General features: G+C 49.4%; 8 protein-coding genes, 2 non-coding genes and 2 pseudogenes across 10 annotated transcripts; 6 read left to right on the forward strand and 6 right to left on the reverse strand.

The window, feature by feature from the left end:
- Positions 1–209: 209 nt before the first annotated feature.
- Positions 210–584, forward strand: LOC145991948 (histone H2A). The gene has a single exon (XM_083127938.1). The coding sequence runs from the start codon at positions 210–212 to the stop codon at positions 582–584; it is 375 nt and encodes a 124-aa protein (XP_082984064.1).
- A 670-nt stretch (positions 585–1,254) lies between these two features.
- LOC145991950 (histone H4) lies at positions 1,255–1,566 on the reverse strand. The gene has a single exon (XM_083127940.1). The coding sequence runs from the start codon at positions 1,564–1,566 to the stop codon at positions 1,255–1,257; it is 312 nt and encodes a 103-aa protein (XP_082984066.1).
- A 237-nt stretch (positions 1,567–1,803) lies between these two features.
- Positions 1,804–2,220, forward strand: LOC145992550 (histone H3). Its single transcript, XM_083128902.1, has one exon. The coding sequence runs from the start codon at positions 1,810–1,812 to the stop codon at positions 2,218–2,220; it is 411 nt and encodes a 136-aa protein (XP_082985028.1). The 5' UTR covers positions 1,804–1,809.
- Positions 2,221–2,731: 511 nt separating this feature from the next.
- LOC145992848 (histone H1 pseudogene) lies at positions 2,732–3,319 on the reverse strand (annotated as a pseudogene).
- A 1,149-nt stretch (positions 3,320–4,468) lies between these two features.
- LOC145993046 (5S ribosomal RNA) lies at positions 4,469–4,587 on the forward strand. Its single transcript, XR_014442258.1, has one exon. It is a non-coding gene; the product is annotated as a 5S ribosomal RNA (ribosomal RNA).
- A 2,130-nt stretch (positions 4,588–6,717) lies between these two features.
- LOC145991954 (histone H2B) lies at positions 6,718–7,089 on the reverse strand. The gene has a single exon (XM_083127945.1). The coding sequence runs from the start codon at positions 7,087–7,089 to the stop codon at positions 6,718–6,720; it is 372 nt and encodes a 123-aa protein (XP_082984071.1).
- Positions 7,090–7,288: 199 nt separating this feature from the next.
- LOC145991951 (histone H2A) lies at positions 7,289–7,663 on the forward strand. Its single transcript, XM_083127942.1, has one exon. It carries the CDS (start codon positions 7,289–7,291, stop codon positions 7,661–7,663), a length of 375 nt encoding a protein of 124 aa, XP_082984068.1.
- A 670-nt stretch (positions 7,664–8,333) lies between these two features.
- Positions 8,334–8,648, reverse strand: LOC145991959 (histone H4). Its single transcript, XM_083127949.1, has one exon. It carries the CDS (start codon positions 8,643–8,645, stop codon positions 8,334–8,336), a length of 312 nt encoding a protein of 103 aa, XP_082984075.1. The 5' UTR covers positions 8,646–8,648.
- Positions 8,649–8,882: 234 nt separating this feature from the next.
- On the forward strand, positions 8,883–9,299 carry LOC145991957 (histone H3). Its single transcript, XM_083127948.1, has one exon. The coding sequence runs from the start codon at positions 8,889–8,891 to the stop codon at positions 9,297–9,299; it is 411 nt and encodes a 136-aa protein (XP_082984074.1). The 5' UTR covers positions 8,883–8,888.
- A 511-nt stretch (positions 9,300–9,810) lies between these two features.
- On the reverse strand, positions 9,811–10,398 carry LOC145992849 (histone H1 pseudogene; annotated as a pseudogene).
- A 7,995-nt stretch (positions 10,399–18,393) lies between these two features.
- On the forward strand, positions 18,394–18,512 carry LOC145993057 (5S ribosomal RNA). The gene has a single exon (XR_014442269.1). It is a non-coding gene; the product is annotated as a 5S ribosomal RNA (ribosomal RNA).
- Positions 18,513–20,642: 2,130 nt separating this feature from the next.
- LOC145991953 (histone H2B) lies at positions 20,643–21,014 on the reverse strand. The gene has a single exon (XM_083127944.1). It carries the CDS (start codon positions 21,012–21,014, stop codon positions 20,643–20,645), a length of 372 nt encoding a protein of 123 aa, XP_082984070.1.
- Positions 21,015–22,745: the final 1,731 nt, after the last annotated feature.

Raw genomic sequence — 22,745 nt, forward strand, 5'->3', positions numbered from 1 at the left:
TTGGTGGCATTGTAGTGGGAGACTCGATGTGCGCCCAAACCGTCGATTCTTTTTAAGAAAGGACGGTTGATATCAGACGGACCAATGGCGCTTCGAGACGTGTCTCCCGGACGCTCTCATTCGCGGCGATTCAACACTACTTAACAAAACCACCAAACTGGCTGGCAAAAATTTGTGTTTTCACGTTGTATCGATAGCAAGAGATCATCATGTCTGGACGCGGAAAGGGAGGAAAAGTGAAGGGAAAGAGCAAGTCTCGCTCCAGCCGAGCCGGACTTCAGTTCCCCGTCGGCAGAATCCACCGACTTTTGCGAAAGGGCAATTATGCCGAACGTGTCGGTGCCGGTGCACCGGTTTACCTGGCCGCCGTCATGGAATATTTGGCCGCCGAAGTCTTGGAGTTGGCCGGCAATGCTGCTCGCGATAACAAGAAGACCAGGATCATCCCCCGTCACTTGCAGTTGGCCATCAGAAACGACGAGGAGTTGAACAAGCTCCTTTCTGGGGTCACGATCGCCCAGGGTGGCGTGCTGCCCAACATCCAGGCGGTCCTTCTTCCCAAGAAAACCGAGAAGAAAGCTTAAGCTGACACCCTACCCCCTCAGCTTCTAGCAAATCGGCCCTTGTAAGGGCCACCAATTACCTTAGGAAAGGGTCATTGTCTACTCTATTTTTTTAAGTTTTCAAGTTTGAAGTCTGTAGTCTAATCAGGACTTGTAACTTGGCATGCAAATCCTGTGTTGATTCAATGTTGTTTGCCTATTTCCGATAATGTCAGAGAATAGTGGCTTACCTGTGCGTATACATCTTGTAAATTTTGATAGCATAGAGATTATGACGTGTGTTTTGTTTTCGGTGGAGTCAAGCTGCACTGAAAATAATAATAATAAAAAAATATATATATGTTCGCCTGAGTTATATTAATTGATGTTATAATTTGACAGAAGCAATCTGAATTTCACATAAATTCCTTTTGCTTTGCTAAACGACGAACGAAGAAGCAACGAGGGGTGGATAGTCATCTAGCGAATGCTGAGAGTCCTCGCGTGAATATTTTTTGTTGAATTCTCAATTATTTCAATCATTCTTATGTCATTATCAACTCCAGACGAGAGAAATCGTTCGAATCGAGGCTGGGATCAGGGGGTAAGGTTCGGGGAAAGTTGAAAGCTGACATTTCCTTCCTCAAAGAAAAGATTTGTGGCCCTTAGAAGGGCCGATTTTTCAAGATGGAGGACAGGCAAATTAGAGCCCTTAACCTCCGAAACCGTACAAGGTTCTGCCTTGACGTTTGAGTGCGTACACGACGTCCATGGCGGTTACGGTTTTCCTCTTGGCGTGCTCCGTGTAGGTGACGGCATCGCGGATAACGTTCTCCAAGAACACCTTGAGGACGCCGCGTGTCTCTTCGTAGATGAGACCGGAGATTCGCTTCACACCTCCTCGCCGGGCAAGACGGCGGATGGCGGGCTTGGTGATACCCTGGATGTTGTCTCGGAGAACTTTACGGTGGCGCTTGGCACCTCCTTTGCCGAGTCCCTTTCCTCCTTTACCTCTGCCTGTCATTTCTGCAGTGCACGTACGTGGATTCGAAAGATGAGAATGAAGCCTTCCCGGCGAGCCGGCTCAGTTTTGTACGCCTTCGACAGAGGGGGGCAGAATGGCGGGAGCCAATGGGAAATCCGCTTTTCGGTTTGATTTCACGAATCAGGAGCATGCACGGCACCTTTCAGGGCAAAGCATATAAAGGCATGATTTTTGGTTGGCGCGATTGTTTGAAACGGAAACGCTTAGGACAAGCACGCGACAATGGCCCGGACTAAGCAAACTGCACGAAAATCCACCGGAGGCAAGGCCCCAAGGAAGCAGCTCGCCACAAAGGCAGCTAGGAAGAGCGCTCCCGCCACCGGAGGAGTGAAGAAGCCCCATAGGTACAGGCCAGGTACCGTGGCTCTTCGAGAAATCCGTCGCTACCAGAAGAGCACCGAGTTGCTCATCAGGAAGCTTCCTTTCCAGCGTCTCGTCCGCGAGATCGCTCAAGATTTCAAGACCGACTTGCGCTTCCAGAGTTCCGCAGTCATGGCTCTCCAGGAGGCCAGCGAGGCTTACCTCGTCGGTCTCTTCGAAGATACCAACTTGTGTGCCATCCACGCTAAGCGTGTCACTATCATGCCAAAGGACATCCAGCTCGCCCGCCGCATTCGTGGAGAGCGTGCTTAAGCGCATCCCGCTGCCCTTGGCAAACAATCGGTCCTTTTGAGGACCACAAATCCTACTTGGAAAGTACGTTTTGGTCGTATCTCTCTTTATTTTTATTATTATTGTCAATCCCTATCCTCGCGTTTATCCAAAAGTTATTTAAAATAATAACGCCGAAGCAATTGGGCGATATTTCATGAATATTCAGTTTTAATAATATATGGGTCAAAAGCTCTCGCTAAATCTTTAAATCTAATATCAGTTAGCGGTTTCTTGCTCGCAGTTCATTTCATAGAATCGATGGAAACGAAGTCAAACAAATTATGACTACATAATGTGACAAGTGTATTGCTTTCATGGTTTACATTTTTTTAAAAAAAAAATGCATGGATGGAAGGGAAAGGATGACACCGTGTCCGATGAAAAGAAAGGTTATAAGATTGAGTGATCGTGCAAATTCGCTCCTTCCAGGAGAATTTTGATGGTCCTCAGAAGGACCTTTTTATGGGGAACACTTGCGTGCTCAACCATTTTACTTCTTTTTTGGTGCAGCCTTCTTTGCTGCCTTGGGCTTGGCAGCCTTCTTTGGCTTTGGCGCCTTTGGTTTCTTGGGCGTCTTTGCCTTTTTCACTTTCGATGGAGACTTCTTTGGCTTTGCAACAGGTGCCTTCTTCTTTTCGCCGGTCTTCTTTGGTCGCTTGGCCGGGGCAGCTTTCTTTGCCGGTTTCTTCTCCTTGGGAGCCGAGCGTTTGGTCTTGGAAACAGCCCCGCTTTCCGGTTTCTCCTTCAGCGACGAAGCGCTGAGCTTGAAAGATCCGGAGGCACCCTTTCCTTTGGTTTGCACCAAAGAACCTGATGCCACGGCGCTCCTCAGGTACTTCTTGATGAAGGGCGCGAGCTTCTCGGCGTCGACCTTGTAGTTCTGGGTGATGTACTTCTTGATGGCCTGCAGGGAAGAGCCTCCGCGCTCCTTCAAGTTCTTGATAGCGTTGTTCACCATCTCGGATGTCCTGGGATGGGAAGGAGCCGTTCTCGGCTTTTTCGCCTTCGAGGACTTCTTGGGCGAAGCCGCCGTCGGGGCTGAGGGAGCTGATGCCGTATCTGCCATATCTACGCTCTTTTCGGAACGAAAATGAATCCCCGCGCTTGGTTTCGACCCCCTTTTCTCTCGGAGCGCGGACCGGAGCGAGAGCAGCTCTCAGGCGGGCCGAAGCAAACTGAAGTTTGTAGTTGCCACAACGGTAAGTGTGTTTCCTCCTCTTTCCAAGATTAATTTTTTCAGTGCTGAGCTAGAGAGCACCAGCATCCCTCGTTGTTGGGTACGTTCCGGAAACTTTGAAGTAGCCGTGAAGTGCCGCAGTCCGTCCCCACGACTTCCACGTTCCTCGCTTCCTTCGTGTCAAACTCACCGTAGGTGTACGCGCGACCTCCATATGCCCGTGATTTCCTTAGTTTTCTCTGAGAAAAGGTAGAAGGTGCGTCGGTTGCACGGAGGAGATGGAAGTTCAATCCTTCCCCTATTCTCTTGCTGAGAATCAGGTGCCTTGAGCATACGACAGGCCTCTCAAGCCAATCTCCGAAGTAGCGTGTGTCGCACACGCCTGTGTTTGAACGAAGCTGGCCTACTTCCAATGTATAGCCTTTAATTTCGTTTATAGGCGAAAATCTATCGCATGAGGACTGTGGTTCGATTCGAAAGCAGCCATTTGCACCGAAAGTTAGCGCGGCCCTTCCTGCTCTCCGCCGATAAATAATAATAATGTAATAGTTTGTGTCGAGGTGCCCGTTGCCTACTTTGGTTTGTGGGAATAGCGCGTATTCGAGAACTCGATGAAGTTGTCCGAAGATAGCACAAAAATAGGAAATAGCTAGGCTGGAGAGACTATATATATATATATATATATATATATATATATATATATATATATAACTACGCACTGGTAATGATCAGGCTGGAAAGTTCATACGAACTAACCGAGCCCAATCACTTTTTCGTTGTTAGGTCCTGGGTATATAGTGTGGAATCAAAAAGGTTGGTCATGAGATTCACTTTTATTCACTGCACTAAATTTTCTTCCCTATCTTGTAGCTTTTATGTTCACACATCTCTCGAAGGGTGTTAAAGCACATTTCTCACTATGACTACAATGAAATGTATAATTATTTGTTATGTTTCTTCTACACGTTCTTGGCAGTGCCCACGAGACGAGACATTTCCCCGAAAACGAGAAGTTGGACTATATGTACCTTACCGAAAGCAGTATCTTTCGCCAACGGCCATACCACGCTGAATATACCGGTTCTCGTCCGATCACCGAAGTCAAGCAGCGTCGGGCCTGGTCAGTACTTGGATGGGTGACCGCCTGGGAACACCAGGTGCTGTTGGCATCCTTTTTCTTTTTCAAGGTTCATAGTGGCCTTTTATTTGTGAATCGAAGCCGATCAATCACCCACAGTTTTTGCACAATCGCTTTTTTTTTTTTTTTTTTATGTACATGTCATCAAATAATAATAATAATAATATAAGTGAAGAATGTATATTAGTATATATGAATATCGGGGAAGGCGACGTTCTTCTGTTTTTTGTGGCGTGCGGGGTTGCAGGGTGCGTTCTTATTACCGGCGGCCGCCATAATCCCGGCGGGGAGCGCTGGCCTGCCCGGCGGATCCGCCGCGTCGCTCCCCGAAGAGGCCGGCGTTGGTAGTTTTCGGCGAGGATACGTGCCGGCGGTTGCAGGGAGTGTGTTTTTTGGGCGTTTTTATTTTTTTGCAAAATGCCATCGCCGTGGAAGGAGGCGTTCGCTAAAGGGATAGTCCCGGCCCGGCAACCCTGATCCGTTGGCAATTTCGCCCGAAACGCACCGGGGGGGGGGGGGGTGCACACGCAGAATAAAGAATTGGAAATGTCGCATACTCGTTGGCGAGGACACGTAAACCGAGGTTCTGTTTCAACCGATGCATGTCAAATCTCGCGTCTTTTCCCTTCGGAAAGGGAATGCTCGATCAGTGCAGTGATGTGAAAGTGTCCCCGCTAGTGGACAATTTAGCAGAAGGCAAGTGGGGAAGGTCCTGGTCGGAACGGTTACTTTTGGCAGCAAACGGTTACGAAACTGTTACTTTTGTCAGTAAACTGTTACAAAACGGTTACTTTTGGCAGTAAACTGTTACAAAACGGTTACTTTTGGCAGTAAACGGTTACAAAACGGTTACTTTTGGCAGTAAACGGTTAGTTTTAGCAGGGAACGGTTACAAAACCGTTACTTTTGGCAGCAGACGGTTACGAAATCGTTACTTTTGGCAGCAGACCGTTACATAACCGTTACTTTTTGCAGGAAACGAATTAACGATAAAATGACCATTCGGTATTTCTCGACTGGTCGGGAGTCGGGAAGTCATTTCCCGAAGTCGGGATCGGGACAGGATCCCCCCCCGGTCCCGACTTTTCGGGATCCCGCACACCCCTAATATTAATGCATAGGATGGAATGAACATTTTTTTTTTGCCATGCCAACGTAACCTAACCTCCCAGAGGATCTGGGTTCAGACGAACGCGAGACAAATTCCTGGAAAAAGGACCTTGCCTAAGACAACTTTGGTTCCTCTTCAAAAATTCGCGTACACTTTCGTTGTGTAGTCAGCATGTAATGATACCGAATGGAGGCATGTAGGCGTTCGAACCACACCCCTAACTGAACAAAAAAATGCTAATCTTCCGGGATCGTAAGTTGAAGTTCCACCCCCCCCCCCCCCCGATGCCGCCGCCCTCCGGAAACAACGTTCAGATCAATTCTTGGAGTAACCGATTTCTAATGCAACGGTTCCCGCCAAATGTCACAGTTCGTTGAGCGTACCAGTTCTCACCCTTTCATAGAAGTTAAGTGAGCCCTTTTAGTGCAAATTATGAATGTGACTGCCAAACTCTTCCTTTTTCCCTGCTCGTGGAGAAAACTTAAAGTAATTTTGAAAGTAAAATGAAGGAAAACACGAAAAATGAAATAAAATCACGACCTAACAAAACCTAACCTAATGTAACCCAACCGAGTATATGCAGATATTAATCTGTGTGTACCTTTCACTGCCATACTCTAGTAACAAACGTACAATTGTAAAATAGAAACGTGAAAGTTATTTTTGTTAAATATACAAGTTTATTTTATGTGTTCATCCAAAATAATAATGCGCCGAATCAATTGTTCCAAGTCTTAGGTTATTTTTTTGCAGAGGCATTTTGTCCAAATGTAACTCTAAAAGTCCTATTCAGCAAAAGAAACTAAAAAATTTGGAAATTTAGCCTATTTTTGTAAATTACGTGCTGGTTGACATTAACATTCATTCGTACCTTAAAAGCATTTTTTTTATATACGTAAGGTCAAAAATCTTTTCGCTTGCAGGCTGAGATATCGTTAGGTTATGTAAGTGTACGTTTCGGAGGGGTGGTAGACAAGTTCGTCCAATTCCAAGATTCAATTTTTGGCCCTAAAAAGGGCCTTTTTCGGCAAGGTAACTATTTCCTTGAGTTTACTTTGAGCTGGTGTACTTAGTCACGGCCTTGGTGCCTTCACTGACGGCGTGCTTGGCCAGTTCACCGGGGAGGAGCAGCCGGACGGCCGTCTGGATCTCCCTGCTGGTGATGGTCGATCGCTTGTTGTAATGAGCGAGCCTGGAAGCTTCGGCGGCAATGCGCTCGAAGATGTCGTTGACGAAGCTGTTCATGATGCTCATCGCCTTGCTGGAGATGCCGGTGTCAGGGTGAACTTGCTTCAACACCTTGTAGATGTAAATTGCGTAGCTCTCCTTCCTCCTCCGCTTCTTCTTTTTGTCTCCCTTGGAGATGTTCTTCTGGGCCTTTCCGGCCTTTTTGGCGGCTTTTCCACTTGTCTTTGGCGGCATGTTGCAGACAGACTCGATGTGCGCCCAAACCGTCGATTCTTTTTAAGAAAGGACGGTTGATATCAGACGGACCAATGGCGCTTCGAGACGTGTCTCCCGGACGCTCTCATTCGCGGCGATTCAACACTACTTAACAAAACCACCAAACTGGCTGGCAAAAATTTGTGTTTTCACGTTGTATCGATAGCAAGAGATCATCATGTCTGGACGCGGAAAGGGAGGAAAAGTGAAGGGAAAGAGCAAGTCTCGCTCCAGCCGAGCCGGACTTCAGTTCCCCGTCGGCAGAATCCACCGACTTTTGCGAAAGGGCAATTATGCCGAACGTGTCGGTGCCGGTGCACCGGTTTACCTGGCCGCCGTCATGGAATATTTGGCCGCCGAAGTCTTGGAGTTGGCCGGCAATGCTGCTCGCGATAACAAGAAGACCAGGATCATCCCCCGTCACTTGCAGTTGGCCATCAGAAACGACGAGGAGTTGAACAAGCTCCTTTCTGGGGTCACGATCGCCCAGGGTGGCGTGCTGCCCAACATCCAGGCGGTCCTTCTTCCCAAGAAAACCGAGAAGAAAGCTTAAGCTGACACCCTACCCCCTCAGCTTCTAGCAAATCGGCCCTTGTAAGGGCCACCAATTACCTTAGGAAAGGGTCATTGTCTACTCTATTTTTTTAAGTTTTCAAATTTGAAGTCTGTAGTCTAATCAGGACTTGTAACTTGGCATGCAAATCCTGTGTTGATTCAATGTTGTTTGCCTATTTCCGATAATGTCAGAGAATAGTGGCTTACCTGTGCGTATACATCTTGTAAATTTTGATAGCATAGAGATTATGACGTGTGTTTTGTTTTCGGTGGAGTCAAGCTGCACTGAAAATAATAATAATAAAAAAATATATATATGTTCGCCTGAGTTATATTAATTGATGTTATAATTTGACAGAAGCAATCTGAATTTCACATAAATTCCTTTTGCTTTGCTAAACGACGAACGAAGAAGCAACGAGGGGTGGATAGTCATCTAGCGAATGCTGAGAGTCCTCGCGTGAATATTTTTTGTTGAATTCTCAATTATTTCAATCATTCTTATGTCATTATCAACTCCAGACGAGAGAAATCGTTCGAATCGAGGCTGGGATCAGGGGGTAAGGTTCGGGGAAAGTTGAAAGCTGACATTTCCTTCCTCAAAGAAAAGATTTGTGGCCCTTAGAAGGGCCGATTTTTCAAGATGGAGGACAGGCAAATTAGAGCCCTTAACCTCCGAAACCGTACAAGGTTCTGCCTTGACGTTTGAGTGCGTACACGACGTCCATGGCGGTTACGGTTTTCCTCTTGGCGTGCTCCGTGTAGGTGACGGCATCGCGGATAACGTTCTCCAAGAACACCTTGAGGACGCCGCGTGTCTCTTCGTAGATGAGACCGGAGATTCGCTTCACACCTCCTCGCCGGGCAAGACGGCGGATGGCGGGCTTGGTGATACCCTGGATGTTGTCTCGGAGAACTTTACGGTGGCGCTTGGCACCTCCTTTGCCGAGTCCCTTTCCTCCTTTACCTCTGCCTGTCATTTCTGCAGTGCACGTACGTGGATTCGAAAGATGAGAATGAAGCCTTCCCGGCGAGCCGGCTCAGTTTTGTACGCCTTCGACAGAGGGGGGCAGAATGGCGGGAGCCAATGGGAAATCCGCTTTTCGGTTTGATTTCACGAATCAGGAGCATGCACGGCACCTTTCAGGGCAAAGCATATAAAGGCATGATTTTTGGTTGGCGCGATTGTTTGAAACGGAAACGCTTAGGACAAGCACGCGACAATGGCCCGGACTAAGCAAACTGCACGAAAATCCACCGGAGGCAAGGCCCCAAGGAAGCAGCTCGCCACAAAGGCAGCTAGGAAGAGCGCTCCCGCCACCGGAGGAGTGAAGAAGCCCCATAGGTACAGGCCAGGTACCGTGGCTCTTCGAGAAATCCGTCGCTACCAGAAGAGCACCGAGTTGCTCATCAGGAAGCTTCCTTTCCAGCGTCTCGTCCGCGAGATCGCTCAAGATTTCAAGACCGACTTGCGCTTCCAGAGTTCCGCAGTCATGGCTCTCCAGGAGGCCAGCGAGGCTTACCTCGTCGGTCTCTTCGAAGATACCAACTTGTGTGCCATCCACGCTAAGCGTGTCACTATCATGCCAAAGGACATCCAGCTCGCCCGCCGCATTCGTGGAGAGCGTGCTTAAGCGCATCCCGCTGCCCTTGGCAAACAATCGGTCCTTTTGAGGACCACAAATCCTACTTGGAAAGTACGTTTTGGTCGTATCTCTCTTTATTTTTATTATTATTGTCAATCCCTATCCTCGCGTTTATCCAAAAGTTATTTAAAATAATAACGCCGAAGCAATTGGGCGATATTTCATGAATATTCAGTTTTAATAATATATGGGTCAAAAGCTCTCGCTAAATCTTTAAATCTAATATCAGTTAGCGGTTTCTTGCTCGCAGTTCATTTCATAGAATCGATGGAAACGAAGTCAAACAAATTATGACTACATAATGTGACAAGTGTATTGCTTTCATGGTTTACATTTTTTTAAAAAAAAAATGCATGGATGGAAGGGAAAGGATGACACCGTGTCCGATGAAAAGAAAGGTTATAAGATTGAGTGATCGTGCAAATTCGCTCCTTCCAGGAGAATTTTGATGGTCCTCAGAAGGACCTTTTTATGGGGAACACTTGCGTGCTCAACCATTTTACTTCTTTTTTGGTGCAGCCTTCTTTGCTGCCTTGGGCTTGGCAGCCTTCTTTGGCTTTGGCGCCTTTGGTTTCTTGGGCGTCTTTGCCTTTTTCACTTTCGATGGAGACTTCTTTGGCTTTGCAACAGGTGCCTTCTTCTTTTCGCCGGTCTTCTTTGGTCGCTTGGCCGGGGCAGCTTTCTTTGCCGGTTTCTTCTCCTTGGGAGCCGAGCGTTTGGTCTTGGAAACAGCCCCGCTTTCCGGTTTCTCCTTCAGCGACGAAGCGCTGAGCTTGAAAGATCCGGAGGCACCCTTTCCTTTGGTTTGCACCAAAGAACCTGATGCCACGGCGCTCCTCAGGTACTTCTTGATGAAGGGCGCGAGCTTCTCGGCGTCGACCTTGTAGTTCTGGGTGATGTACTTCTTGATGGCCTGCAGGGAAGAGCCTCCGCGCTCCTTCAAGTTCTTGATAGCGTTGTTCACCATCTCGGATGTCCTGGGATGGGAAGGAGCCGTTCTCGGCTTTTTCGCCTTCGAGGACTTCTTGGGCGAAGCCGCCGTCGGGGCTGAGGGAGCTGATGCCGTATCTGCCATATCTACGCTCTTTTCGGAACGAAAATGAATCCCCGCGCTCATCATCATCATCATTCATTGTGGTTTTCTTGTTTTCAGTTTCGTCCCTTGGGACCTGACTTGACTTGTGTGTTTGAGATTTGTGTGACAATGGTGGTTTGTATGGATTTTGATGGTAGTGGCACTCCCTGCAACTGCTACAGGGGGTGGAAGATGAGTTTTTGCTCCTTTGGATTGCTGGAGCGGGTGAGGTTTTGGAGGGGATTATTGTCCCCTCCGGGAGGCTGTTTTTTGTTTAGCCTATTGTGTGTGATTCCTCCTTGGAGGATTGATATGGCAGTACGGCATCAGGTGTTGTGTTGGCTTTGGTGTTAGCTCTTATGCAGGGTACAAGGTATATTGAACACTGGTATATGGAGAAAATACATGGAGAAGATACATGGTGGAGGATACGTAATGAAGTCGATATACATGATTATGGGTGGAGAAATACATGAGAATACATGGGAAGTACATGGAGAATACAAGGAAAATACATGGGAAATATATGGAGAGAATGCGTAGTGCAGGAGTTGAGTGGAGAATACATAGTGGTGGCAGTATTGGAGTGAGGGTTGGATTTGAATTATTGGAGCCTGGCTATGTTTTTGGGATCGTGTGGGCGAGGAGTTCTATGTTTCCATCGCAGGATGGGTGTTGTGCCAATGCTGCGGACAGCTGGATTCTGGTGGTTCGCCAATTGGCGCCAGAAGGTGAGTGTAATTTTACCTGTCTGGATCCGTAGCATCTCCAGGTTCAGGTCTTCATGGATTTGTATTATCCTGGTCCTTCTGTCGTGGCCTCCGACGAGTCTTGCAGCCCGGTTTTGAACGACTTGCAGCTTTTGGAAGGTTGTTGGTGCCACTTGGTGCCAGGCTGGAATGGCGTAGAGTAGTAGTGGGCGCACACATGCCTTGTAGATATGGAGTCTCGATTCCATCGACAATGTGAGCGCTCGGAGGATTGGATACAGCGCCGCGAGTCGTGCTCCGGCCCGCCGGCAGATGTCATCTACGTGCCTGGCAAAGGTCATCCTGCGGTCTAGGGTTAGGCCAAGGTATACTGCACTCTCTTTGTGTTGGATACGCTCCCCTAGCAAGGTGAGACGTCTCAGTTGTTGCGGTCTTCTCGCTCTGTAGATCACTGCAACGCTCTTGCCAGGATTTGGTTGGATCCTCCATCTTGTGGTCCAGGTTTCCAGAAGGTGTAGTTGTGCCTGCATCCGGATGTAGTTCTCGTACAGGTCTCGGTGTGATGTGAAGAATGCTGTATCATCCGCGAATACAGCTGGGGTGATCCTTGGTGCTATTGGCATGTCTGCTGTGTAGATGGCGTACAGCAGTGGGGCCAGTACGGATCCTTGTGGCACTCCCGCGTGGATGGTTTCTGGGGCGGCTGATTTTCCCTTCTGATGTACTATGAAGGATCTCCGGGTGAGATAGCTTGCGATGAGTTTTGTGTAGGTCACAGGGAAGTGGTAGGTGTGCAGTTTGTACACAAGTCCCTCGTGCCACACCTTATCAAAGGCGCTCTGGATGTCTAGGAAGACACCGAGGATGAGGTGCCGCCGGTTCATCATGCAGGTGATGTGGTCCACTACTCGGGCCAGCTGGGTGGTGGTGCTGTGCCCGGCCCGGAATCCAAATTGGTGTTCCGGGAGGATGTTGGCTGCTTCGACATGGTCTTGCAATCGGCGCAGGATCACTCTCTCACATATCTTGCTTATGTGCGAGAGCAAGCTGATTGGTCTGTAGCTTGTTGGCATCCTCTGGTTCTTCCCTGGTTTTGGGATCATCACCACCCTCGATGTCTTCCACTGTTCGGGGAACTCTGCAGTGATCATAATGCTGTTAATGATCCTGGTGAGTAGGACTATTGCTTTTCGTGGTGCCCTTTTGAGTGCCAATGGTGGTATCTTGTCGAGTCCTGGAGATTTGTTTGTTGGTAGTTGCTTGATGTATCGTGCCACTTCCCTGGGGTTTGTGAGTCTTGGTAGCCCCGCAACCGGTGTATGGCGGACTTCTCTCATTGTCTCCTGGACTTCTTGTAGGAAGGGAGGTGGTGGCGGCGGATTAGGTTGGAAGATTCCTCTGAGATGGCTGGCAAAGATATCCGCCTGGTGTTGTGGATCGACTTCTGGGCCATTTGGCCCGTTCAGTACTGTAGTGTACGAATCGGGCTTTGGCGTGGCGAGTTTTCGTATGATCCTCCAGAAGTCTCTGCCCATGGGCGCGATGTTCTTGAGCGCTCCTTCCCACTTTTCGGTGATGGAGTTTTCGATTCTCATCCTGACCCTTCGGCTCATGTTGTTATAAGCCTCCTTCCAGCGTCGGTCTCTGGTTTCCTGCCATTTCTTTCGGAATCTTCTTTTGGCTGTTAGGAGGAAGTGTAGTTTCTCGTCTTCCTCATCTTCCTGGCGATTATCTTCTATTGGTGGCTGGCGTGCATATTGTATGGCATCAGTCATGTGTTGGGTTAGTATGCCAACTGCCGTATTCACCTCTCTGTTGTTGTTTAACGGCATCCTTGGATCGACCAGTTGATTGAGTAGTCTGCAGTAGTCGTCCCAGTTGACCGGCGGTGGTTGTGGTGGCGGCGCGTTGTGGGTGATGATCCTGTGCGATACTGATGTATGCACTGGGACGTGATCAGAGTTCAGTGCTATATCAGCATATGGTTGCACCTGTATCCCACAGCCTGCATACAGGATCACATCGATGACATCAGGCTGCTGGTTTGCTGCATCAGGGTAGTGGGTTGGCTCTGTGGGTGCGGTAATGTCCAGGTGGGATCTGTCGAGGATTCTGTCTAGCTCTCTGCCTGCGTTATTTTCTTGTCTTGAATTCCAACGCCTATGTTTTGCGTTGAGATCGCCTGCGAGTACAACGTGCGGTCCTAATGCCTCGAGTGTCTGTATGTCCTGTTCCAGGAGTTGGTGCCCTGGTACTTTGTAGCATGAGGCGATGATCAGCGGTGCCCCGGGGGCGTGTATCTTGATGGCCATTGCCTCCATTTGCTGCAGTGGCGGAACTGTAATTTCTTCGGAAGGGATGCTTCTTTTGATGAGTATGGCTAGGCCTCCCCGGTCTGCGTGGAGGCGGTCTTTTCTATAGGTTTTATATGGTCTGGTGTTGAAGGTCCGGTTTGGTTTGAGGAAGGTCTCCTGGACGCATAGTACATCTGTTTTGTGGAGGTTTAGGTAATGGAGCACTTCTGTCTTCTGTTTGCGTAGTCCCCTAGCGTTGTAGGTTACTAGCCTTATGTTTCTGTGGAGGCTTGTTCGTTTAGATGCAGCCATCATTAATCATATCGGCAATCATAATAGTAACTGCAATGATTCGGGAGCAGTCGTCTTTTGCTGCCTTTAGTAGCGGGGCTGTCCTCATTATGTGAGGGATCATCCTGTTTTTGGTGGCTCCCTGGAAGGCTTGCAGAAATGAGGAGAAGGAGAAGAATTTGTCTTCCTCTTCATTTTGCCGTGGTTGCTCTTCCCGGCGTGGCTGGTTTCGACCCCCTTTTCTCTCGGAGCGCGGACCGGAGCGAGAGCAGCTCTCAGGCGGGCCGAAGCAAACTGAAGTTGTAGGCTGTCTGTTTTTTCTTCTGGGCATCTGGGAGCGGTTGGTTGTCTCCGTTCTCGGTATGGCCTGCCTGGTTTCTGTTGCATCTTCTTGGTCTACTCTGTTGGCAGCGTCTGGTCTGGTGCCCTTCGCCGGTCTGGAGTCGGCTGCCGGTCTGGCGTCTGCTGCCGGTCTGGTGCTGGCCGGCGGTCTGTTGTCGGCTGCCGGTCTGTTGTTGGCTGGCGGTCTGGTGTCGGCAGGTGGGCGGTTTTCGTCAGGTGGGCGGACATCTGCTGCTTGGGCGTACGTCTTGTTTGCCGTGGTTTTCGCAAAGACCCGACATCCCCGGTAATTGGCTGGGTGGGGTCCGTGGCAGTTGGCGCATTCGCACGGGTCGGTGCGATTTGGTTTGGTGCAGTCGCGGGCGTGGTGCTCGCCGGCACATCTGACGCATCTTGGAAGTGCTCTGCATTGCCTGGCGGGATGGCCGATCCTCTGGCATCTCCAGCATTGCAGCACGCCTGTTCCTCTGTATTCTTCTACGAGCACGTGGTGGTATGCGATGAATTCTTCCTGGTAAATGTCATTTATGCCAGGGCATCGGTGGAGCGAGACCAGGAAGAGTGGGATTGGGCGTCTTCCTTCTCCTGGTTTTCCCCTCTTCGTTAACTGCTTGACCTCTATGACGGGGTATTGCATTCTTATGAGGTCCTCCATGATGTCCTCCTTGGGAAAGTCCTCTGGTAGGTATCTAAGGACGACTCGGAGTGGTTTCGGGGTCCTCGGTATGCCGGTTGCGAATTGATATTTCTGCTGTTCGCAGAACGCCACTGTTTTGTCGAAGGCTTGCATGGTTTGAAATTGCAGGCGGACACCTTCCATCGTTGTTCTCACGTATGGCTGTTCGTTGACTGCGCGTGCTAATGACCCGACAAAGGTATTTGTTGGTGATGTTGTAAATGTAAATCACCGGTGGGCGCTGAGGAGCTCTTGGGGGGCACCGTCTCTCCCCCCCCTTTTGGTCTCTGGTGCCGTCTTCTTCGTCTTCTGCTCCTTCATTGGCGTTTTCTTGCCGAGTGTTCATATTGTCTCCGCATCCGAGTGATTGTTGAAGGAGGTGGAAGGGATTATAGGTAGCTGCTTCTGGCGGTTCTGTCGGTGTTGCTGGTCTTGACGGCGCCGTCTTCCTGGGAAACTGGAACCCTTCCTCTTCTAGTTGGTTTGCGCTTGCCTCGTCTGGTAGGACCGGGTAAGCCTGGGAGTTTATAGGTTCTTCCCGAAGCTGTTGTTGAAGATTTATCATCTGCTGGGGGGTTTTTCCCTCCTTTGCTGGGAGCTGATGGGGTTTCACAACTGGTTGACGGCCGGTGTCAGTGGTCTTCCTTCCTTCTTGGTATGGTAATTTGTGCTCAGGCGGCTGCATGTTACTGTCGCTGTGGGGGCTGGCTTCTTGCGCAATGTTGTATATCCCCTTTTGAATGGCTTCTTTCAGGAACGGTTGGAATAGATTGGTTGGTGCGGCGGGTGTAGTGAAGTTAACCCTTCGCGCAACGGCTTGCGAGATGCGGTCCTTTCTCGGGCGGCTCGTGTTTGCTGCTTTTTGTGTACGCGCGGCGGTATTGTTGTTATGAAGCGAGATGGTACTTCTTCTGCTGTTTTGCGCGTTTGTTTTGCCGCCTCGTCTGCTGGCGTTAAAAAGCGCCGGGGCTGGGCGATCCTGGCTCTGTCTTCTTGCCGCGTCTTTCGCTCGGATGAATTCGGGCGCGTTCGTGGCTGTTCGGACTTGTCCTCTGCACGTGGCGCGGCTGGACGCGGGAAGAATGATCGCGGGAGCTAGCCGGAGTTGGCCGGTTTCGCGGGCAGCGTCCTGATTGGCTGGCTGCGCGGGAGTGTCTGCTGCTCGGGTAGGTTCGGGCGCGCTCGGGTGTGCTCGGCACGTCTCGCTTTGCGGGGCGCGGGTGAAGTTTGCTGGAGCTGGGCGATCCTGAGTTCCTCTTTCTGCTACGACTGTCTCTCGGGTGGAGTCGGGCGTGTTCGTGATTGTTCGTGCTTGCTCCCCGCACGTGGCTTGGCTGGGCGCGGGAAAAGTGGTCCCGGGTGCTAGCGTGGGCTGGTTGGTTTCGCACGCTGGAGCTGGGTGATCCTGGATCCTTTTTTCCGCTGCTGCGGTTGCTGCTCGGGTGGAGTCGGGCGCGTTCGTGACTGTTCGTGCCAGCTCCCCGCACGTGGCTTGGCTGGACGCGGGAGTGTCTGCCGCTCGGGTGGGTTCGGGCGCGCTCGGGAGTGCTCGGTACGTCTCGCTTTTCGGGGCGCGGGCGAAGTTCTCTGGAGCTGGGCGATCCTGGATCCTTATCTCTGCTGCTGCGGTTGTTGCTCGGGTGGAGTCGGGCGCGTTCGTGATTGTTCGTGCCTGCTCCCCGCACGTGGCTTGGCTGGGCGCGGGAAAAGCGGTCTCGGGTGCTGGCCTGGGCTGGTTGATTTCGCGCGCTGTGTCCTGGTTGGCTGGCTCGGCGGGAGTGTCTGCTGCTCGGGTGGGTTCGTGCGCGCTCGGGGGTGCTCGGCACGTCTCGCTTTGAGGGGTGCTGGTGAAGTTCGCTGGAGCTAGGCGATCCTGGGTTTGTGTTTCTGCTTCGGCTGTCGCTCGGGTGGAGTCGGGCGCGTTCGTGTTTCCTTGTGCTTGCTCTCTGCACGTGGCGCGGCTGGGCGCGGGAAGAATGCTGGTTGCTCGTGTGGATTCGGGCGCACTCGGCTTTGCTCGGGAGTTCTTTCTTTGCGGCGCGCGGCCGTTTTCTGCTGGAGTCGGTGGGTGCCGGGGGTGTTCGGCCCCGCTCGGGTCTCTTCGGTCACGTTCGCTTCTTGTGCTGGTGGTAATTCTGATGAGAGCTGGGCGTTTCGTTCGGCGGCCTTCGGGTGCGATCGCGAGCTGCTCGGTGAGGGGGGAGAAGATTCTTACGCTGTCTGCTTCCTCCTCCTCGTGACTGCTGCTGGAGGGGGTGGGGGGCGCGCGGTATCTCTTCAGCGTGGAGCTCGTTTTCACAGCAGGTGTCGGCTCTTTGTCCCTCTTCGGCGCGGTTGATCTTCTCTCTTGTGTTTTGATGGTGGCAATGCCTGGGCCTCTGGGGGCGGGGGCAGGGCTGCCCTTCCTGGTAGATTGCAGGTTGCTGGGGGACGTCTTGGCTAAATTCCCCTTTGTCCTCAGCTTGCTGCGAATAGGTCTTGCTTCTCGAATGAATAAAGAAATGCTAGAATGGTCAGAGCGGCGACAAAGGTCCGTCTGGCTTCCAAACTTCTAACTGAGTATCCCCGCGCTTGGTTTCGACCCCCTTTTCTCTCGGAGCGCGGACCGGAGCGAGAGCAGCTCTCAGGCGGGCCGAAGCAAACTGAAGTTTGTAGTTGCCACAACGGTAAGTGTGTTTCCTCCTCTTTCCAAGATTAATTTTTTCAGTGCTGAGCTAGAGAGCACCAGCATCCCTCGTTGTTGGGTACGTTCCGGAAACTTTGAAGTAGCCGTGAAGTGCCGCAGTCCTTCCCCACGACTTCCACGTTCCTCGCTTCCTTCGTGTCAAACTCACCGTAGGTGTACGCGCGACCTCCATATGCCCGTGATTTCCTTAGTTTTCTCTGAGAAAAGGTAGAAGGTGCGTCGGTTGCACGGAGGAGATGGAAGTTCAATCCTTCCCCTATTCTCTTGCTGAGAATCAGGTGCCTTGAGCATACGACAGGCCTCTCAAGCCAATCTCCGAAGTAGCGTGTGTCGCACACGCCTGTGTTTGAACGAAGCTGGCCTACTTCCAATGTATAGCCTTTAATTTCGTTTATAGGCGAAAATCTATCGCATGAGGACTGTGGTTCGATTCGAAAGCAGCCATTTGCACCGAAAGTTAGCGCGGCCCTTCCTGCTCTCCGCCGATAAATAATAATAATGTAATAGTTTGTGTCGAGGTGCCCGTTGCCTACTTTGGTTTGTGGGAATAGCGCGTATTCGAGAACTCGATGAAGTTGTCCGAAGATAGCACAAAAATAGGAAATAGCTAGGCTGGAGAGACTATATATATATATATATATATATATATATATATATATATATATATAACTACGCACTGGTAATGATCAGGCTGGAAAGTTCATACGAACTAACCGAGCCCAATCACTTTTTCGTTGTTAGGTCCTGGGTATATAGTGTGGAATCAAAAAGGTTGGTCATGAGATTCACTTTTATTCACTGCACTAAATTTTCTTCCCTATCTTGTAGCTTTTATGTTCACACATCTCTCGAAGGGTGTTAAAGCACATTTCTCACTATGACTACAATGAAATGTATAATTATTTGTTATGTTTCTTCTACACGTTCTTGGCAGTGCCCACGAGACGAGACATTTCCCCGAAAACGAGAAGTTGGACTATATGTACCTTACCGAAAGCAGTATCTTTCGCCAACGGCCATACCACGCTGAATATACCGGTTCTCGTCCGATCACCGAAGTCAAGCAGCGTCGGGCCTGGTCAGTACTTGGATGGGTGACCGCCTGGGAACACCAGGTGCTGTTGGCATCCTTTTTCTTTTTCAAGGTTCATAGTGGCCTTTTATTTGTGAATCGAAGCCGATCAATCACCCACAGTTTTTGCACAATCGCTTTTTTTTTTTTTTTTTTATGTACATGTCATCAAATAATAATAATAATAATATAAGTGAAGAATGTATATTAGTATATATGAATATCGGGGAAGGCGACGTTCTTCTGTTTTTTGTGGCGTGCGGGGTTGCAGGGTGCGTTCTTATTACCGGCGGCCGCCATAATCCCGGCGGGGAGCGCTGGCCTGCCCGGCGGATCCGCCGCGTCGCTCCCCGAAGAGGCCGGCGTTGGTAGTTTTCGGCGAGGATACGTGCCGGCGGTTGCAGGGAGTGTGTTTTTTGGGCGTTTTTATTTTTTTGCAAAATGCCATCGCCGTGGAAGGAGGCGTTCGCTAAAGGGATAGTCCCGGCCCGGCAACCCTGATCCGTTGGCAATTTCGCCCGAAACGCACCGGGGGGGGGGGGGGTGCACACGCAGAATAAAGAATTGGAAATGTCGCATACTCGTTGGCGAGGACACGTAAACCGAGGTTCTGTTTCAACCGATGCATGTCAAATCTCGCGTCTTTTCCCTTCGGAAAGGGAATGCTCGATCAGTGCAGTGATGTGAAAGTGTCCCCGCTAGTGGACAATTTAGCAGAAGGCAAGTGGGGAAGGTCCTGGTCGGAACGGTTACTTTTGGCAGCAAACGGTTACGAAACTGTTACTTTTGTCAGTAAACTGTTACAAAACGGTTACTTTTGGCAGTAAACTGTTACAAAACGGTTACTTTTGGCAGTAAACGGTTACAAAACGGTTACTTTTGGCAGTAAACGGTTAGTTTTAGCAGGGAACGGTTACAAAACCGTTACTTTTGGCAGCAGACGGTTACGAAATCGTTACTTTTGGCAGCAGACCGTTACATAACCGTTACTTTTTGCAGGAAACGAATTAACGATAAAATGACCATTCGGTATTTCTCGACTGGTCGGGAGTCGGGAAGTCATTTCCCGAAGTCGGGATCGGGACAGGATCCCCCCCCGGTCCCGACTTTTCGGGATCCCGCACACCCCTAATATTAATGCATAGGATGGAATGAACATTTTTTTTTTGCCATGCCAACGTAACCTAACCTCCCAGAGGATCTGGGTTCAGACGAACGCGAGACAAATTCCTGGAAAAAGGACCTTGCCTAAGACAACTTTGGTTCCTCTTCAAAAATTCGCGTACACTTTCGTTGTGTAGTCAGCATGTAATGATACCGAATGGAGGCATGTAGGCGTTCGAACCACACCCCTAACTGAACAAAAAAATGCTAATCTTCCGGGATCGTAAGTTGAAGTTCCACCCCCCCCCCCCCCCGATGCCGCCGCCCTCCGGAAACAACGTTCAGATCAATTCTTGGAGTAACCGATTTCTAATGCAACGGTTCCCGCCAAATGTCACAGTTCGTTGAGCGTACCAGTTCTCACCCTTTCATAGAAGTTAAGTGAGCCCTTTTAGTGCAAATTATGAATGTGACTGCCAAACTCTTCCTTTTTCCCTGCTCGTGGAGAAAACTTAAAGTAATTTTGAAAGTAAAATGAAGGAAAACACGAAAAATGAAATAAAATCACGACCTAACAAAACCTAACCTAATGTAACCCAACCGAGTATATGCAGATATTAATCTGTGTGTACCTTTCACTGCCATACTCTAGTAACAAACGTACAATTGTAAAATAGAAACGTGAAAGTTATTTTTGTTAAATATACAAGTTTATTTTATGTGTTCATCCAAAATAATAATGCGCCGAATCAATTGTTCCAAGTCTTAGGTTATTTTTTTGCAGAGGCATTTTGTCCAAATGTAACTCTAAAAGTCCTATTCAGCAAAAGAAACTAAAAAATTTGGAAATTTAGCCTATTTTTGTAAATTACGTGCTGGTTGACATTAACATTCATTCGTACCTTAAAAGCATTTTTTTTATATACGTAAGGTCAAAAATCTTTTCGCTTGCAGGCTGAGATATCGTTAGGTTATGTAAGTGTACGTTTCGGAGGGGTGGTAGACAAGTTCGTCCAATTCCAAGATTCAATTTTTGGCCCTAAAAAGGGCCTTTTTCGGCAAGGTAACTATTTCCTTGAGTTTACTTTGAGCTGGTGTACTTAGTCACGGCCTTGGTGCCTTCACTGACGGCGTGCTTGGCCAGTTCACCGGGGAGGAGCAGCCGGACGGCCGTCTGGATCTCCCTGCTGGTGATGGTCGATCGCTTGTTGTAATGAGCGAGCCTGGAAGCTTCGGCGGCAATGCGCTCGAAGATGTCGTTGACGAAGCTGTTCATGATGCTCATCGCCTTGCTGGAGATGCCGGTGTCAGGGTGAACTTGCTTCAACACCTTGTAGATGTAAATTGCGTAGCTCTCCTTCCTCCTCCGCTTCTTCTTTTTGTCTCCCTTGGAGATGTTCTTCTGGGCCTTTCCGGCCTTTTTGGCGGCTTTTCCACTTGTCTTTGGCGGCATGTTGCAGACAGACTCGATGTGCTGGTCTGGTCTGGTCTTTCTTGGCGTTTGGAATAATCATGGAGTGTCGGGTCTGGCCCATGACTCCTATATGTGTTATGTTTTAGGAGTATGTTTGTTGTCGGTGTTTTTCTCCTATGCTTGTGTGGCTGACGGAGTTATTTTTTTTTTTTTTTTTTTTTTTTTTTTTTTTTTTTTTTTTTTTTTTTTTTTTTTTTTTTTTTTTTTTTTTTTTTTTTTTTTTTTTTTTTTTTCTGAGTTTTCGTGGCTGGGCGTCTGCCGATGTTCTGGACTGTTGGGTTTTCGTGGTTAAGTGTGTTTTGCCAGAACTTGTGCACTAGGTATCTGATGTGGTTATCCAGGGTTGTCATCTCCAGGTCTTCGTGGAGTTGAGTGATTCGTGTTGATCTTTCGTGTCCTGATATCATCCTACATGCCCTGTTTTGAATCACTTGTAGTAGGTACTGGTGGGATTTTGCGGCGTGTGCCCACGCCGGTGCTGCATACGTCAGTGCTGGTCGGATCATCGTGTTGTAGATTCTCACCCTTGTCTCTATGGTTAGGGCGCTGCTCTTGAAGATGGGGTAGAGGGCGAGTGCTCTGTTGAGTCCTTTTTTGCTTGAGTCTTGGAGGTGCTGTCGGAAGGTTAGTCCTGCGTCTAGTTTTACTCCCAGGTATTTGGTAGTAGTCTTCTTCGGGATGTCATTTCCGTGTAGTTGTAGCTGGTGTGGTGCTCTTGGTCGTCTCCTGGTGAACATGATAGCTTCACTTTTGGTTGCATTGACTTGCATTCGCCATTTTGTCGTCCAGTCCTCTAGTTTGCGTATCTGTTCTTGCATGGTTGGGTATAGCCATCTGATGTTCTTGCTGCTGGTGTAGTAGGCGACATCGTCTGCATACGTAGCTTGGTGGCATTGTTGCATTTGTGGCATGTCTGATGTGTAGATTGTGAACAGGAGTGGGGAGAGGGTCGATCCCTGTGGCACTCCTGCCCTGCTGGTCTTTGTTGACGATCTGCTTCCGGCGAAGGTGACGTAGAAACGTCTGTCTTGGAGGAATGATGATATTAATGCGGTGATCCATTGGGGGTATCCTTTTTGGGTGAGTTTGTAGATTAGTCCCTGTGTCCATATCTTGTCAAACGCCTTCTCGATGTCCAGGAACACTGCCAGGGTGTGTTCCTTGTTGTTGTATCCTGTGGTGATATGATCTATGAGTCGCACTAGCTGTGTGGTAGTCGAGTGGCCTGATCTGAATCCGTACTGGTGGTCTGGTATTATGTTGAGGGCTGCCGTGACGTTCCTGAGTCTTTGTAGTAGTACACGTTCGAAGAGCTTGCTGATGTGGTTTAGTAGGCTTATCGGTCGATAGTTCTGTGGGAAGAGCTTGTCTTTTCCTGGTTTAGGGATCATGATGACTTTAGCTGTCTTCCAGCTTATGGGTATGTGTCCGGTGAGCAGGATGGCGTTGAATAACTTCGTTGTTTGCACCAGCGTCTTCCTGGGGAGGTGTTTAAGTTGTTGGGTGCTGATCTTGTCCGGGCCAGGAGCTTTCCTTGCTGGCAGTTGGCGGATGATTCGGGCAACTTCTGCAGGTGAGGTGAGTATGGGATTCTCCTCTCCCTGTCTGTCTCTCTCCTCCTCTAGGGCTTCCTCCACTAGTGTGATGGTGTCTTCGTCGTATGGCTCGGCTGGGGTGTTGAACTGTTCCTCTAGATGATCAGCGAATATT

The sequence above is a fragment of the Lepisma saccharinum genome, chromosome 9, assembly GCF_977018435.1.
Source record: "Lepisma saccharinum chromosome 9, izLepSacc3.1, whole genome shotgun sequence".
NCBI classification, from domain to species: Eukaryota; Metazoa; Arthropoda; class Insecta; order Zygentoma; family Lepismatidae; genus Lepisma; species Lepisma saccharinum.